Source organism: Vanellus vanellus (assembly GCF_965231255.1).
Source record: "Vanellus vanellus genome assembly, chromosome: 4".
NCBI classification, from domain to species: Eukaryota; Metazoa; Chordata; class Aves; order Charadriiformes; family Charadriidae; genus Vanellus; species Vanellus vanellus.
Genome location: NC_138909.1, coordinates 18,403,157 through 18,420,960, shown reverse-complemented (window position 1 = coordinate 18,420,960; position 17,804 = coordinate 18,403,157). Strand labels below are relative to the sequence as shown.

The window sequence follows — 17,804 nt, the reverse complement described above, 5'->3', positions numbered from 1 at the left end:
TCTGGGACAACTCATTTGTTATTAATTGCAACTCTATTTCTCTCCTTCCATTAGCTACACCTAGAGTACAGAGATTTCCTACAAGCAGGAATTTTGGAGTAGCTCATTCAGGCACATGTGTCCTAAAGGGAATATCCAATGTAAACGCATTATTTAAGTCAGCTATGAACCTACGCTCTAGGCAGAGGTACACACCAGGCAGTTAGTCCAGTCCCCAAAGCACTCCTAAGGCTATGTCTGAAAAACAGGAATGAATTAAGATCACACCTTTTGATTCTAGCCCATTGTTCAAGAGGTTCATAATCAAAGCCTTCAAAGTCAACTTTCCAAGAAACATTCTGAAGTCAGAACTCACAAAATTGAGGTATACAAAAGACATTAAATATTTATTATAATTACAGCAGCTTTACACAGAAAAGTTAAAAATTTAAAAATATCTCAATTTTTAGATTCATGATTTTTCTTCATGACGGTTGGTCATGGGATATCTGTAGGCACCTTTAAGAGTTCTTCAACTTCTTCTTGTAAAGCCTCAGCTTTTTCACTCAGCAGCATCTATAATGGAAAAAAAAAATACAAAATGAATACAAGCATTAGTTTTAACTGTTAGACAGGCTAACACACTAATGTTTCTTTCCAAACTTGCATGTGGTCTGTAAAAACCTTCTGCTGCTGCTCACAGGACCGCAGTACCTTTGCCTCAAAGGGCATTTTTGCAACTACTACTACCAACATTTTTTACTGTTTAGTGTATAACCATATGAAAAACACTAACACAAGAATTCATACAGTACACAGATGGTTTTCTCAGTCCTGCTATCACATAATACACAACATTTAACAGAACATAAAATAGTTTTGTCTAAATCTGTGTCCTGGTTTCAGCTGAGCGAGTTAATTTTCTTTCTAGTGGTTGCTGCATTTTCAGATTTGGTATGAAAAGAATGTCAATAATGCATATTGTTTTAGTTGTTGCTAAGTGATGTTTATACAAGTCAAGGACTTTTCAGCTTCTCACAGAAGCTGAGAAGGAGCACACACAGAACAAGAGACTGGTCAATGGAATATTCCATCCCATAGATGTCATGCTCAGTATATAAATGAGGGTTGGCCAGGGGGTGGTGGGATCTGTGATCTCTACTCAGGTCTGGCTGGGCAACCAATTCTCTGGGCGGTGAGAGTGACTTGTGTCTTGTATATTCTTTTACCATTATTATTGTTATTTTCCTTTTCCATTATTGTTATATTAAAATGTCTTTATCTCAACCCACAAGGTTTGGGGTTTCTTTTGCCTTCCCCTCCTTTTCTCCTTCTTCTCCCTACCCTTCTGGGGGGAGAAAGGAGGTGAGCAAGAGGCTGCTCTAGTTGCCCTACTTGCTAGGTGGTGTTAAGCCATGACAAATTTAAGAGCATTTTTAACCTTAACCATTTATTTTCCATGTTGGAATAAACATTTGCAAGTTCTGCCTGCCAAGTTGCCAACTTCTTGCTTTATATAAAATGTCCTACTGCAGCATTTTACATCAGATATATAGGACGCCAGATATTAGGAACTGTTTAATCTACTGCCCTGAACTGTTTGTAGCTGGTAGTTGAAGTATAACGGTATAACTATTGCACGTGTAACATAATACATGCAAGCAGTCTTCTAACTTCCCAGTTCGAGAACACTCCCTCAGTTTAATGTCTGAGCATGAGAGTAAGCTAGATTGCTGCATTTAGCACTGATGTAGATGAGGAATCTGCATACTCTTTCTTCTGGCTCACACAGCAGCAAAAATAAAGCAGTAAGGAGCCTACAACAACATCAAATAGCCATGACCTTTTTTTAAGCACATAAACCCCCCCAAACCCCAAAGTGAGTACTTTTACTCCATGAAAATATACAAACCAAGACTTCGTTATTGACTGCATCACTTTCACACCAACCACCTGTTCATTAATTCTGGGCATTCCCTGACTTTATCAAAAACAGAATCAAACATGAAGCCAATGCCATTGCAACAGCAGATACTTAATGGAGACTGAGGAGAGAAAATACTACCACTTAATAAAGAAAGTACTTCCTGTATTTTTTGTTTAGGCACAACTCAATGTTTGTTACAGATCCTTTCCTTTGGATTATTTATGTGTGCCTAAGGCACTAAGCATGCCTTAGAGGCAGATACTAAGTGAAGGCCCTTCTAATAATGCATGTTCAAAATAGAAAACAATTAGAAAGGAAAAAAAAAACCAAGCAACTTAAATAGGTGAGGTTAACCCTATGTGTTGGTTTCAATTTCTACAGTCCTGAAAAAAACTATTCTTTTATTACAACTACGGCTAGAATTTCTGTAAAGTCAGTCCTGAGGTATTGGCAAAATTGAGCATTTCCAGTTATGATTCAGCACAGAGATCAAGGTAGTCACTTAATTCCCACACAAGCTGTGAAACATTTTTGCCCTTTGCACAACTTTCCACTATCCTGTATATACCAAATTGTTTTAAGAAAAGTTTAAGTTTGCCTGGCATTCAGGAGCATGAGGTCAGCAATTGCTCAATTCATAACTTTTAACCGTCTTAAATAAATGATACCGTCAAGAAAATATTTCAATATATTCTTAATACATTGTATTTGGATCACAAATATACACTAGCTAAACCAAATCCTTCACTTTTAATGTCATTTGAACATCCGCTTTTGACATATGGAAGTTCTGAAAGAGGCTTTTATAACTTTGTTTCTAACTCACCCTTGCAGATGAAACAATTTGTTTGGCTTGACGTAGTGACAAGTGCTCAATCATCTTGACCAGAGTTTCTGGATTTGCATTAGCCAAGTGTGCCAAAGTCTTGTACCCCGCATTGTAAAGCTGTTTTGCTCGTGCCTGCAAGTCCAAAATTGCATTAGATTATTAGAACAGGCAATAAGAATTACCATTAAGTGCTAATCTCTGCACCAACCTCAAACATTTCATCTTTGCGTACTACTCCAATTCTCTTCATCGTTCTAAGAACATGAATACTCACTAAGAATCTTTACTCCCCCAAAATACAGCTTTACCTCCCCATACAATCTTACCCAGCTCTTAGGAACCCATTTGTCATTATTTTCTCCAAGCCTAGATGACACTGACTGCCATCCTCTTCTGTTATCAAGTTTTCTGCATTCACTGTCTCTGACAGGAATGACTGTCTCCCATTCTTTGGAGGTGTCTAAGTGAGAGGAGGGCTGATTTTATCCATTTCTTTTTTCCCCCACAGAATTTTCACAGAACAAAGCTTTCACAAAATTCCAGAAAAGACTATACTTTCCTGTTTCAAGCTTATAAATATTTTTTCCTTTCGTCTCACAGTATCTTTTGTATTTCTCTAGTTTTGTGCCAAGTCATGGCTGTGAGCTCACATATACAGGAGAGACATAACAGGAGAGATGCTCTGGAATTTGATTATCACCAGTGTAAGGGGTGTGTGCATTATCTGCTTCTCTTAACTTGGTTTGATCCTGTTGCTATGTAAGGTAGCCAAGTAGTATTTGATTAACAGATGGTCTCTGGGCAAACATTTACTTTGCAAAACAAATACTGCTAGAATTTTACAGAGTTTAAATTAAAATGCATTTCTATATTAGTAGTGGAAGGAAGGTAACTTGGTATATCCAAAGCTTTAGGATGCTGAGTTATGAAGTAATACCCATTTGATAAACAAGTGTCACACCTCCAAGCATTTGGTCAATTACCTTTTGCTTTATTCCCCCCACCTCTTTTAAAGACAACAAGGAAACGACATTCATTTGACAGCATATGTGGTTTTTTTTTTTAGCATCCAACAGTAACAGCTTACAATATATTATCTTCCTCCACAGTAACTAAGGACTATGTATGTTCATTGATGTGAAGTAGGTGTCATTAATTTAACCAAAAATAACCACTAATTGCCAGCAAATATTTTCAGGGCTCTATTTGACTGTTATATGCACAGTATAATCGATGACGCAGACTCTTTCCCCACTAATGACTTAAATCTCATGAAAAGGTTTTAGATTGGTCTTCAAAAACTGTGCGGGTAAATGTGCAGAAAATTTTCTCTTTCACTACAGTTACCTTAAGATTGATTTTATTTCCTCCACAGAAATCTAAGCAAATCACATCTGTTCAAGATGACAGTCTACCTGCTACAAATATCAGCTGTCAGTATAGTTTTAACTCCACTGCAGAAGTATCTTGGTGATGGGTCTTCAAAATTATTGCTATCTTTAAAATACAACTTCAGCAGAATCATCCTGTCCATGCTGGTTTTGCCCTTACACAGAAACACTCCCATATGGAGTAAGCCATGAAAAAAGACTATTTACCTTTTGCATCCAATTGAGAAAATTTGATATATACAAAAAATCCCCACCACACTAGGCTCTAAGTCTTCATCCTTGTTTAGCTTCTCAGAATAAGACCTTACTGGCACTAAATTCAATGGTTTTCTGACAAACCAATTCTATGATAGGCTGAACTGGCAAGCTAGATCATTTTCCAAAGAGGTCCAGTGATTATTTATAACCTTGCACTGAAGCCCAAAAAGATTTTCTACTTTAATAGGAGTCTTCGATTCAAAGACCAGTTAAGTTTCTTATTTAAAGTACATGCAGCACTGCAAGTGATTGTAAAAGCCTAAATTCCCAAGAGGACTGCACATATTTCTATGAGGATCTTCTAGCTTAACTCAATGTGTAAATTCTTATTCCTCTTTACTCCCATGAACTTACCATAAAAGAAACACGGACTCTGTTTTCCAACTGAGTATACAGCTAAATTATTGTCCAAATACAGACTTTTCACTGTTGCAGTGGTAGCAGCCAAAAGAAAAAACATCACTGGCTCCAGCTCACATTTCCTCAACAGACCACTTTTTCCTAAACCTCCAGGATTGTTGAGGGATATCTGCACTATGCCAAATTCTCAATAAAAACTAGCTTGGTGTTCCAGGTATACTTCAAAGGCAACAGCAACATTTAGCATACAAGTTTACATTGAAAAAAATCTCACAAATCCAGGTTTACTAACCTCTAGAACCCCTGCTACCTCCATCAGAGGGATGAGCTCTGTCTTAACACAGTATGTCAGCTGCTTGGTAAGTTCCGTCAGCAAGGCTTTATAAACCCAGAATTCTTCCAATTCCTGCAGAGAGGATCTGATTTTTAATGATCTTTATAAGTTCTATATTTGGGGTGGGACTGATAAGAGCTCTGCTACGGCAACAAGCACATATTTGGCTTTTAGACAGGGAAGCACTATTATTTCTAGTTATCCTGTCAGCTAGTTGCAGAGTTGTATTCAGCACCCTCCACATGCACATGCTAAAGTTGAGGCGGTTCTGAAGGCTAAGCGATGCATTATTTCAACAGAGGAAAAAAAAACAAAAAACAAAAAACAAGAGAACAAGCAGTCAGCTGTTTTCCTGAGATTCCTGAGATGACACTCCACAAGCAGATGGCCTTATTTCCAAGATAAAGGTAAAACAGCCAATTATTTCACCAACAGCACTGACACTGATCAACGGCCTGTATGGTTTGTATATTTTCACATTCTCAGTGCATAAAGCTTAGTTTTAATATAAGTAGTATCACTGTACCAGCATACTTTTCTGAACAGGAAAAATTTTGAACAGAAAAGGTGAAAAAGCATGTTTTCGCACAGGAAAGGTAAATATACCACCTGTGTTCAGTTCTAATGTAAAAGAACGAAACTCCAGCTTTTGTTAAACCAGTCCCAAAGAATTTATTTGAATTCATTTAACACACTACCTCACAGAAATGTAGAACACAGGAGGTGAATGAGGCAGCAGAATTAAGGAGATTTTGCACATATCCTCGGGACATATTAAATTTCTCTGAAACGCTCCATATATTGGTCTCTTTCAGTAGGGTATAAAGGACAAATGACAGGTAGAGTCTGTTTACCGCAGCACTGTCCACATTCTAGGAATAAAGGAAGTTAGAATTCAGAGCCAATATCACATTCAAGATAGTTAGTGCTACAAAGAAATTCTTTTCATCTCTAATCCTTGATGTCTCTAAAACATTTCTTTGGGTATAATAAAGACATTAAACAACACTAAGCAAACCAACGACTGAGGTTGAAAGAACCTTAATTATTACTCTTCTACTTAAGAACAGTAGCAGAAAAATAATCTAGAATTTGTAAATAATCAAATGAAATGACTAAACTGTCATCTTAGGTGTGAGAAATTTCCAGCCTACCTTTCTGATGGCTTGACCAGAAGCCTTTTTTGTAATAAAGCTTTCAGGAACTCCCACAATATCCGCTACTTTTTGCTCTGCTGCACTTAGCTGGTTGAACTAAGATAAGATTGACTACAGTCAAGATTATTTAACAACTCAAAGTTACAAGTCTTATAAAGCAGAAGAGCTGCAGACAATATAAATATGTTCTATTCAGCTTTAAAAAAAAACCAACAGTAGTTCACATCAAATTTATATAATCCTGATACCACCTGCAGACAGATAATTTGCTTTCCCTTTTCTTCCATGAATGACAAGCTTTCATTCTTTTTCATCTTGAACTCCACTGGTTTGGAAATACATTTATGTATATTCAGTGTTCTGCTGATAAGCTTCTGGTGTGCATACATATGAAGTTTTTCTTTTTATAAACGTATAGCCTACGCTAGTATTACAGTGCACACAGCACCATTTTTCTCACATTCCTTGGCAAAAACATCTACTTGTATATTTAAGATTCAAGATGAACAGGTTAAAAGTCCGGGAGAACTAAGTCACTTCTAAGTGCTCACATATTTTTTCCAAGAAATGTCATCAATTTTAAAGTATCTCCTGGATTTAACGTCTTTCCCAAATGGTGATCAAAGGCTGTTCTCCAAGCTTAACAATTGTTCTGCAGACTCCAGGATAGTTTTACAAAGAATTCTCAGATATTTAGTTTTCTTATTATAGAAAACACAAGTTTATTACTCAAAGTGAAACAGTGTTGTTCAATATCTCTATACAGTACTTAAACTAGTACTACTATAGTCACTAGATATAGATCTGTAGTTTCTTTGCCTACTTGTTTGAATTATCTGTAACTGTTCATCACTGAACCCCAGATTTTAACATAATTAAATAGATTTTGGTGCTACCCCTAGTACACAGCACTTCACAGAAAAGGGAGTAGTTGTATTATGCGTGGATCTTAAAGAGTGTGGAAGATAAGGGCTGTGCTGCTAAGGCTGACATAAGCACAGTAGTCTGTAGGAAGGTATTGGTCACAGTTTAATAGTTGCAATCGTGGCTGGAGTTAAGCAATAGACTGATATCAAAGATTACAACTTAACACTCTCTAAACTACAGATTAAATAAGTGAGCATCAGAAGGCTCTTGATTAATTTAATAGTGGTTTTCTTACAAGAATACAATGATGTGATTGCATATAACTATATAGGAAAGTTTTGTTTAGGATTAACCTTGGTGCTATCACCAGAGTCTGGTTAGAGTCAGGATTTGGCACATTGGCAACTCAAAAGATGTGTTTCACAACACAGTTTTCCCCTAATAGGGTCAAATACTATAGATGCAAAAGAGAACTTAGATTTTTATGCAATACAGGAAAGCAATTCTGCCCTGTGACTGAAAATAAAATAGCGTATCTTAACTCTTAATCAAATCTTTACCCCACTCTACATTTCCTATGTGTATAAACTTAACTAAAGTTTAATAAGCAGGATTACTATATGCCCCAATGCATGTTTGCTAGTAAATTCTCACCTGTCTCAAGTATATCATCCAATCTGGGCTACAGTTAGAAGTCATATCGTATGGAGTTGCCAGATATAGAAGATGAAGATTGCTCTCAAGAATCAGCCCTTCCAAACCTTTCTTCAATTCTCTGTAAAGAAGATTGCAGTATGCCAAGTCTATAGACCCTATAATAAGCACACAACATATTGCAATATTAAATAGGCATACAGAATTAAGTGTAATAGATTTTAAGAGTTAAGTGTAATAGATTTTAACATGGAGTCAATATTTTGTTTATCTTCCACAAAAGCTTGTTATGCCATCTAAATTGAAGAGAAATAACTGTAACCTGAATAATTGCTCTAACCTAACACAAGCAGTGAAACAGAACTAAGGAAAGGCAGTCACCTACTGCCACGTATGTCCATTCTTGGTGTGGTTTTGGAGTGTCTGTGAATTGCTTTGGCTTTAATGAAATCCTGGAACAATTCTGTAGATTGAAGTAATCTTTCAGAGATTCGTTCTATTCCAGTTGTGTTCCATACCCTGTATCTTTATGCTATGGCAGGAAAACAGAACTTTCTGATATACTCTCTCCTTTATTACAAGTGGTCTACATGTTATATGCTTCCTTTCCCTCTTTAAGCTTCCCTCTAGGTCAAGAAATCCCCCTGTTCACAATATGTGTTCTTAACAATGAATCATAAAATGAGGCTGTGAGCCACTTCGATTACAGTCACTAAATCAAATCTTTACATCATTTTTCTGGGGATACAGTTCTGGTTTTACTCCAATTGTGACCAGTGTTATTACACTTCATTCCCATCATGTTCAGTCATAAACTACTTGTTCATTCCCATTTTCAGTCCAGCACATCATTTAGTAATCAAAACTGTCTCTTTACAACTTATTTTTTCATTGCAGTTTCAGACTGAAGATGGGAAAATATATCGAACTGAGATGAAAGGATTTGCTGAAATAAAGATTATAGTATAGTAAAAATAAAAATAGTCTTACCTTTGTATGTAGCTTTACCCAACGGTGTGATTGTTAGTATACATTTGGAATTGTGGTCTTTCTCAGATATTCTTCCTTTTACAAGTCCTTTTTCAATTAGATTTTCTAGCCCATCTTTAATTATCTCTGAGAGACGCTTCTCTTTAGACAGCAGCTGCTGCTGAACACCCAGCAATGTACTGCACATAAAATTGTTGATTTCCTCACAGGTAACTGCTATCTGCATCAGTTTTGCAAGCAATTAGTGTGTTTAAAGGTGTAATGTCACATAACATTTCATAAATTAGACTAGAGCAGTTGGATATCCTGTTAATGCATTTCTATAGAAATACATGACAACAAATAAAATAGTCTATGATGGATCCAATGGGATTGTTACCCATCTGTTCTATTATTCTAGCTACTGCATCATGTTAATTTGTTTCCACTGTTAGCATTTTGAATCGAGTATCAGAAAAGGAAATATTAAAACTGTAATATACCATAAGGTAGATATAATTTTTACTTACACATAGGGAAATGGTCATGCCACATGATTACTTGATAACTGAGTTAAATAAAAAGACTAACCAAATCTGTCCTTTTTATCTGATTAAAGCTGTTTTCAACTTGTAGCCAATCTATTTTAAAAGTCTGTTTTTTTCTATAGAAACAACAGATAAAATTTTCTTTGCATTCCCAAGTACTTAAGTTACTCACAGAGAAGAGTTAACTGATACCTTCAGTCCAACCAAAGACAACAACAGGCTTTGCATTCCCTTGGTCAACTCCAGCAGAAGATTGCTGTAACAATTCTCCAAAGGACTGTTAACTAAATCCTGAACCTGAAAAGGTCAATATATTAAGTTCAGGGAAAATATTTATGCACTAGTTTTACATTTTTCATAATACTGACACAAATGATTCAGCTTATAAAGACAATAAGCATAGATGTCTAAAGCTTACAGTTCACATCCGAAAACAAACCACATGAAGGTAGTTTATAAGTATTATTACATAAGTCAAATACTTGAAATGTTGAGAAGCGAACAAAAATTAAGCTACGCAGCTCAGCTCCTCCTGTTTATCCCACCAGATTAATCCAACAATTTAAATTACCAACAGCTTTGCAAAAATTACCAAGTGTTTGTCTTTTTCTTGCACTATGAGAATACTTTCTCCAGCACTGTCAATACCAGCTCGACCAGCTCTGCCAATCATTTGTTTATACTGGTTCTTCTTCAGGAAGTCGTTAGCAACATAAGGAGCTCTTAGAATAACCCTGTAAAGAAGTCTTTAGTAAGTTATGCTTTATATTAAAATTACTAAAGCAGCAATAAGATTTTACAAATGCATTCTTTATTTATGCCCATTGCTTAGTAACCAAGAAAAATCAAATGCACCTGTTTGAACAGTTGTGCAAATCAAACAGGAAAAAATTTAACAATTTAAGGTTTATTGGATAAGCCACATTTATTACGTTTTGCAGCATCTTTGGAACTAGTCTTTATATCTCCTCAAAGGCCTGAGTTTGAGTGCAAATCACTGAGATATAAAATAAACCCTACTAAAAAACATAAGCAACACTGACCATACATCAGTTATGCTAGAAAGACAACACTTGTCTGTATGAATTTTTCCCCTCCCCTCAGATGCATCATTCCAACATACACGCACACAAAACTGGATTCTTAGCAAACAGGTTTTGGTCATACAGAGTACAGCAGCCATATCTTCAGCACTTGTCTAAGGAAAGATAGCATGTTTTTGTGTTAAAAGCTATTGTTTGTGTATAGTTAAAACCCACTAGTTTGTTTTCAAACTGTATCTCCTTAGAAAGATTGTTTTACAATTTAAACACTGTTGTTAGGACAGTATCTAAAGAAACCTTATTATTCTGTGTAACAGTACGAAAATACTGAAGTATTTCCTGAATTTCCTTAATCATTTACTTAAGTGCTCTTCAGCTATGCACTCTAAGGGATTTGCTACCGATTCACATTTCCTAAGTAAAAACTTCGCAGGCTGAGTTGAACACATCTCTTACACTTCCAATTTGCTAGTAAAAGCAGAAAAATACTTTAAATAGCACCAATTTCCAACTTATTAAAGCAATTTAACAAGGCAGAGAATCAATGCAACAATGAAATATGTTTCAGTTACAAACCTTCTAGCTGGCAGGTTGACTCCAGCAGCTAAAGTAGCTGTGCAAGCAAGCAGACACAGGACACCTGTAGAATATGCTTCCTCTATACTTTTTCTTTCATCATTTGTAAGGCCACTGTGGTGATAGGCAATACCAAAAGGAATTGTTCGCATCAGAACAGGACAGACACTTCCATTTCCAATATTTTTTAGGTTCTTGATGAGATCTTGTTTCTCTTTCTCCCTGTGAGCTCTAAATTCTCTTGGAGGAGGAAAAGCATTTTTTTAGACTTCAATCAGTCATTAACTACTTTAAAAAAAATAAAAAAAAAAGAGACATGCTTACTGTCTATTTCTGTTCATTATCCATTCCTCTAACATCTAGGTTGGAGAAACAGTTATTTCCAGTAACTTTAAAATAGCAACACACAGGAGACTGATTAAGTTGCAATAGAACTCTGTTCTTGTTTGTAAACACAGGTAGAGAAGGGATGAAATACTGACTGGGTGTGGGTATTGCATGCACTGAAGAAAGGAAACAGGGCCAGTATCAGCGCAGTGATCATTATAGATACACCAAAAATGGTCTCAATTTTGACAGCAAGGGAGGGGTTTTGTTTATTTTAATGTAATTTCTTCCTACATAAAATTTAACTTTGCTAGACCATTATGAGTTGACTAAATCACATTTAAATGAAGTCAAACATATGTCTTACTTTCTTTGCTTTATTAATGAAGCCTGGTTTAGATTTTACAATCTATATTCACAAAGTAGGTATGGAACAGATACTCAATCTACTACTTACATACAAGACCAAATATCAAGCTATAGAGAAAATATTTGTTTTCTAAGCTTGCAGAGACCAGTTCCAAAGGGACACAAGGTTAGATTAATTTAGTATGCTTTTCCTTTCTTCATTATTATTTGTCCTCTAATAAGCATTTTTTCAAACAGTTTGTTTAAAAAATAAGAAATTTTTTTGGTAAACCCTTTGTTTAATGACCCTTGAGCAGTTTGCTATTCATTTATGCAGTTAGCAACTTTACACGATTCCATATTCAAAGTATTTACTTCTGATCACCAAGGAAAGTCACTTGCAAACTACTACTTAAGTTCTGATCAATTATTCCATAAATAATTAAAAAAAATGACAGACACTTACTTCTTGAGGTACTTGCACACCATTGAAGCCACATTTTCACAGTTCTTTTTAGTGGGACAAAAGATTAGGCAGGAATATTTAGGAATAACTTCAGTAACCAGTGCAATGATGTGGTCAGGATCTGCTTTCTCCAGATTACTAGAATACTATCATAAACACAGATTGCCAAACATTTAAACTTAGAAATTAAGTCATAAACTAAGTACTCAAGATTTGTTCTCAACCTTCACTAGAATACTCCCATTTGCTTTAATGTGACATAAATGCAAGAAGATGTAGGATAAGCTGTTCCCCCAGTCCCTCACTTGAAAGTGTTTACTAGCACATCTAGCTTGAACTGAGGGATACATGGATGTAAAAATCAAATGCTTTGGGTTTTCCCCTTAACAATTCTGTTTCTTTTAGCATCACCATAGTGATGTTACTTGTGCTACTGGCAGTCTACCATAACATACACTTTTCATTTAAAAGGTTGAAATGAATCCCTACAAGGCAGTAATAAGCTGACAAAACCCAAAAAAGATGTCATCTTTTAATACCATCTAAGAGTGACCAAATATTGAGAAAAACCTACTAGAAACCATTTGGTTTATATATATACCAAGCATTTGGTATACTCAAACCCATTGCTCTGCACATGTCAAAATACTGAAGAAACCTCTACCTTAAAGAGTAAGCTCTGTAAACAAATAATTGTAAAATAATACATTTCATAACTATAGTTCAAAGAAACTATAAACTCTTGGGTTTTACCTTGAAATTAAGGAGACGTGAAAAAGTAAGGCCTTTTTCTGTTTTGCTGTCAACTGCATAAATGGAGTCTCGTATCTTTACATATTCCTTTAATTCTACCTAGGGGGATATAAGCCATAAATAGAAACTTCAGTTAAATTATCAAGTCTTCTCTGAAGGTTAAGCTATTACTGACATACAATTAATGCCTTTTTTTTCCCCCCCAAGCATCACATTTTATATACATACATACTTGCATGCACACAAGCACACATTCCACCCCATCAGTAATTTTTTAAAAGTTAATTGTTGTAATTATTTGCCTTGAGAGAGCATCTATTTATAATGAAGAACATGACAAACACTGTATTCCATGAACTATTCATAAACTATTGTCATGATAGCATTCAAGCACCAGTAGTCCAGATTCTAGTTATATCAAATGAACTGTAATGAATTATCACAGTAGTTGTAATTTAGAAACTGGTTTACTTAAAATGACACAAAAGGCTTAAAACAACAACATAAAGGTACCACTGGCATTTGTGCATTTACAAGTGCATAGTGCTACTTATTGTACTGATACGAATGCAAGCAGTAGCAGGCATCATATTACATTACACTGTGAAATTAAGCACAAAAGCTGTGATATGATGCTAAACAGATGTGCTATGATTTTAAAGTCATATCTTCTTTGCTAGTTTGTTATCTTGTATACAGACCGGTCTAAAATTATTAGTGTAGTACTCTGCTTGCAGGAATTTCTGCAGGTCTCCAACATTACTTAAAGTTGCACTCATTCCAATGATTTGCGTGTTTTCTATAAAACAGAAATTGAGATGAATTTATTCACATGTTCACAATTTTTAAGACTTCTGCTCAGTATTTAATTCACAAGCCTACTTTGTTAGTCTTTTTAAATGACAAAGCAGTAGGTTTGAAGGGGGATATAACTAAGAAATATTAGCTGAGACAAACATAAAGGAATCCTTCTCTATAGAAGCATTTAATTGACACGGCTAAGGGGCTCCTATGAAGAAATGGAAGACATTTGACAACACTCAGGATTTCTCAGAGAATAAGTATCAAAAAAACTTCAAAAACCAAAGACCATCATTACAGGGTCAACTGACTAACAGTTAAATAAGTAAACATGGGTAATGCATGGAGTCATGCCACGTTTTTAAAAGCTGCCAGAACACTACAAATCAAGAAAGCAAAAGTATGAGTTCTCTCTAGAGATTCCATCACTACAATATTTCAATAACATTAACTGCAGCCATGACTTACTGCTAGTGTAAAGAATTTTAGCAAGAGTAATTTCCAGTGTTGCTCCACGACTTCCTTCACCAAGCATATGCAACTGTGCACAGAAAGGAAAATGTGAGAATATTACTGAGTTAAAATTATTTCTATTTAAAAAAAGTAAATATGTAGTCCTAAACAAATATCTTTGTTGGACTTCCTCCTGATATCCCTCTGGTAAATGTTGATTGCTAAGTTCCTCCCAGAAGTATAGCCTCACCGAAACAACAATTAAGAATCACGGAAAAACAGACGCAAAAGCAAACGCAGATAACAAGATTTACCTTCCATTTAACCAGACCATATCTGACACAAACAGTTAATTCCTGGCAGAAAACAGTTAGTGTGGAGATCTTTGTATTCACCAGCCTAAAGCAATTCTAAACAAACTATGTTTTAAGCAACGCTTACAGTAGAAGTTAATATAAAAAAAAATTATAGCAGCCAGCTACTACCAGAAAAAGTAGAAGTTAATTCTTAAGCTCCTTTCTGTTTAGAAGCTACTGTGTTAAAGTAAGGTCAGTCAGCCTGAAGCATTCCATGAATTAAACATCCCTGTTAGATGTTACACATTACCCCATGTTAACATTTTACACGTTACAGATGTTACCCCACAATCAACCCTAAGTAACACAACTCAGCCACAGCACTGAAGAGCAGAATAAGAGGCATTTCTCACAGTCAGTTGTCACTTAATAATTTTAGGGTTTTATGTTTCATTTAGTCATTATTAATACCAGACACAAAGTCTCATGGTTCCACATTTAGGACTTGAATTTTGAGATTCATAAAATATATTCCATATGATTAAAATGGTTTATGTTTTTTCTAATACATTAGAGGTGTGTAATTGACAAGTAGTTACTAAGTAATTCACCACCAACCACTAACACAGCAGAACTCTCAATATAGAATCTATTGTCCTGATATAGCAACAAATGCTTCAGTTAAAGAAAAACAGGTTTCAGTATTATGGAATTATACGCCAATGTAGAAAAAACTTAGTTAAGTGGTAATAATTTCATGATAAATAGTGCAAAAGCAATTAACCAAAAAAGCGGCTCTTTGCTAATAATTGCGTATTATAAATATAAGTCTTGTAGCATACCTCATCTACTACAACCAGACCGAGGTCATCAATTCTTTCTGTTTCAATTAAGGAATTCACTAGAGCATGTCCTTTTTCTATAGTAGCAATATAAAGAGACTTTTTAATTCGCCTCTTGATTGGTGGAAATCTTCCTTTACTTCCTGCATATTCTTCAACCAGGAAACCCAATTCTATCCCAAAACTCGATAAACCCCTAACCTGTAAAAAAAAAAAAAAAAAAAAAAGAATTCAAGAAACAAACCCATGCTCATTTTGGATTTCAGAGCTGCCTCAAGAACTCAACATGCATATAACCAACCCACACCACAATCAACTGTTTGAAGTAGTGAAAACATATTAGCTATAATTACTTTTTCCAATTGCAAAGCTGAAGTGTTTACAAATATTATCAAGCTTGGATTACATCTGTTCTCTAAAATTAACTTTTCCTTTATATCAAAGAATTATTGGTTTTTATTTCAAGACTATTTTTTCAGCAAGCTTAGCAGTACAGATCTAAGACTGCAGAACTATACATAACATTGTAAAAAGCTATTATTTCAAAATTCAGCACACTTTAAAAATCAGCATCTTCACCTCATAGTTTAAGTCTCTTATTACAAAGTTACTGACCCTCAGAGCAGCAGTTAGGAGAGAAGTCACTTGCTGATTTATGAAAGTCAGAGTTTGCTAAAATTAGTGTTAAAACCAGCTAAGTAATGAAGCGCATCAGAAACACAGTATCCAGACCTTTTCTTGGACAATGGCAACATACGGCAGGATCATCAGAACATCTTTCTGTCTGCAGAGTAATTCTTGGAGAATTATTATTTCAGCTACAAGTGTTTTTCCACCACTGGTTGGCAATGAGTATATTAAATTCTTTCTTTGCTGTAGAGATTCTAACATTAGGCAATCATGCTGCCATTCTGCAAAATTAAAAAATTATTAGCAATCACTAGGGGAATGTTAATCAGGACCAAAAATGCCTCTACTTCATATGAAATACTTTAAGCCTTGCATTTGAGTTTTTCTTCAATAAACCACTAAAAGCTTTCAGCAATTGACCCCTCCAAAGGATTCTATAAGCCATATCAATCTTTCCCACACATCTAAAAAACCAAAATAACCACTTAATAAAACAACCACTTTCCAACATTGCTTACATTAAATATTACCTTAACTTAAATATTTTAATGTAATGGGTAAAACAGGCAACACCACAATTTTTTTTTTTTTCCAACAAACCATTAGTCACATTACCATAAAGCATTTCAATCCCTCGAAACTGTCTGAACAGATCTTTAACTTTGCTAGGTAATCCATAAAAAGGGCCTATATCAACAGAGGAAGATTCTAGAGTTTTCCTAGCAACGCAAATCTCTTCAGATAAAACAGCTTCTTTAAGCTGCTTGGTCTTAGAGACCTGCAGAGTCTGGGCTTTGGCATTTCCAGTCATAGCACTTTTCAGATGATCTTTAAGACTTTCAGTTTTAAATAAACTGCACTTATTCAAGTCTGAGGAAAAGTCAGTAGGCTTGTTCCTGCGTTCAGCATCAGGACAAAAAGGTGATGGACTGCTGATTTTGTCTGAGGAAGAATTCACACATTTATTCCTCTTTTCTGAGACGGAAGATATTCTAGAACCAGAAGAAAGTTCATCCATTTTCTCAAAATACAAAAGTTGTGATGACGGCAATTCATCTAATACAGATTCAGTCAGTTCTTGATTACTATCCACTGGGTCATTTTCATTCATTTGGAAAGCATCTTCTCTGTCAGCTTTAAGGACAATCTTATCTTCTGAAGTAGAAACATTATCTTGTTTTTTCTGGTGAATTCCTGACTGATTATTCCCAAGAATGATGTCTCCAGCTGCTTTAATATCCATGCTTTTATCCTGCAGGTATTTGTGTTCTATGTCATCAACTTGAGCTAGCAAAGAATCATTTCCAGAAAAGCTGCCAAAGTCGCCAAACATATCTTCTTCACTATCATTACCACACTGTAAAAGCATAACAATGAGCATTAATACTCCAAAGTAACATCAACACATGAAGGCAACGTAATGCATGCAGCGCACATGAGGTACAAGTCATTTAAGTCTTCCCCAACTTAACAAGGAAGTGTTTTCTGATGTTGCTTGTGCAAAAAACCTAGCTTGACTTCTAAAGGAATACATGCTTTAACTTGGTGAAACAAACTACGAGTAGGCATGATGCCTGCATAACTACTTCATAACGACAATTTTTTTTTTTTTATAAAGTTAGTTTAAGGCAAAACTCATCCCCTCTCATACAAAGCCAGGCCTTCCCCCGACCAGTCACCCAGGCTCGGTCTGGGTCAAGCCCCCCTCCCGGACGGAGTCCCCCGGCTCCGCGCCCAGACCTAGGAACCTGCCCACCCGCACCCCGCCATCCCCGCACCAGGGTCTCCGCCGCGGGCACCTCACTACCGGAGCTCGGTCTCTTGCGAGCCACCGGCGAGCAGACGGCTCTAGGCTGTACCGGGGCCCGGCTCCGCTTGCGGACAGAGCTGGGGTGGCTCTTCCTCCGCACCACGAGACTGGGCTCGGCCATCACCGCCGGCCTGGGGAGCTGTGGAGGAGGGAAGAGCCTCCGCCCTGAGAGCAGGGCTGCGAGGG

The 17,804-nt window shown here is 36.1% G+C and overlaps 1 protein-coding gene across 1 annotated transcript; it reads right to left on the bottom strand.

Moving 5' to 3' along the window:
• Positions 1–359: 359 nt before the first annotated feature.
• Positions 360–17,739, bottom strand: HELQ (helicase, POLQ like; the record flags this gene model as incomplete). Its single annotated transcript, XM_082483014.1, is given in 18 exon segments — positions 360–555; positions 2,733–2,867; positions 5,037–5,150; positions 5,777–5,950; positions 6,233–6,331; positions 7,757–7,914; positions 8,747–8,966; positions 9,466–9,570; positions 9,866–10,007; positions 10,893–11,132; positions 12,034–12,179; positions 12,787–12,879; positions 13,485–13,585; positions 14,056–14,128; positions 15,179–15,379; positions 15,911–16,089; positions 16,424–17,165; positions 17,587–17,739. Coding segments are annotated over 18 exon segments (3,153 nt in total). The 3' UTR covers positions 360–477.
• Between the last annotated feature and the right edge of the window lie 65 nt (positions 17,740–17,804).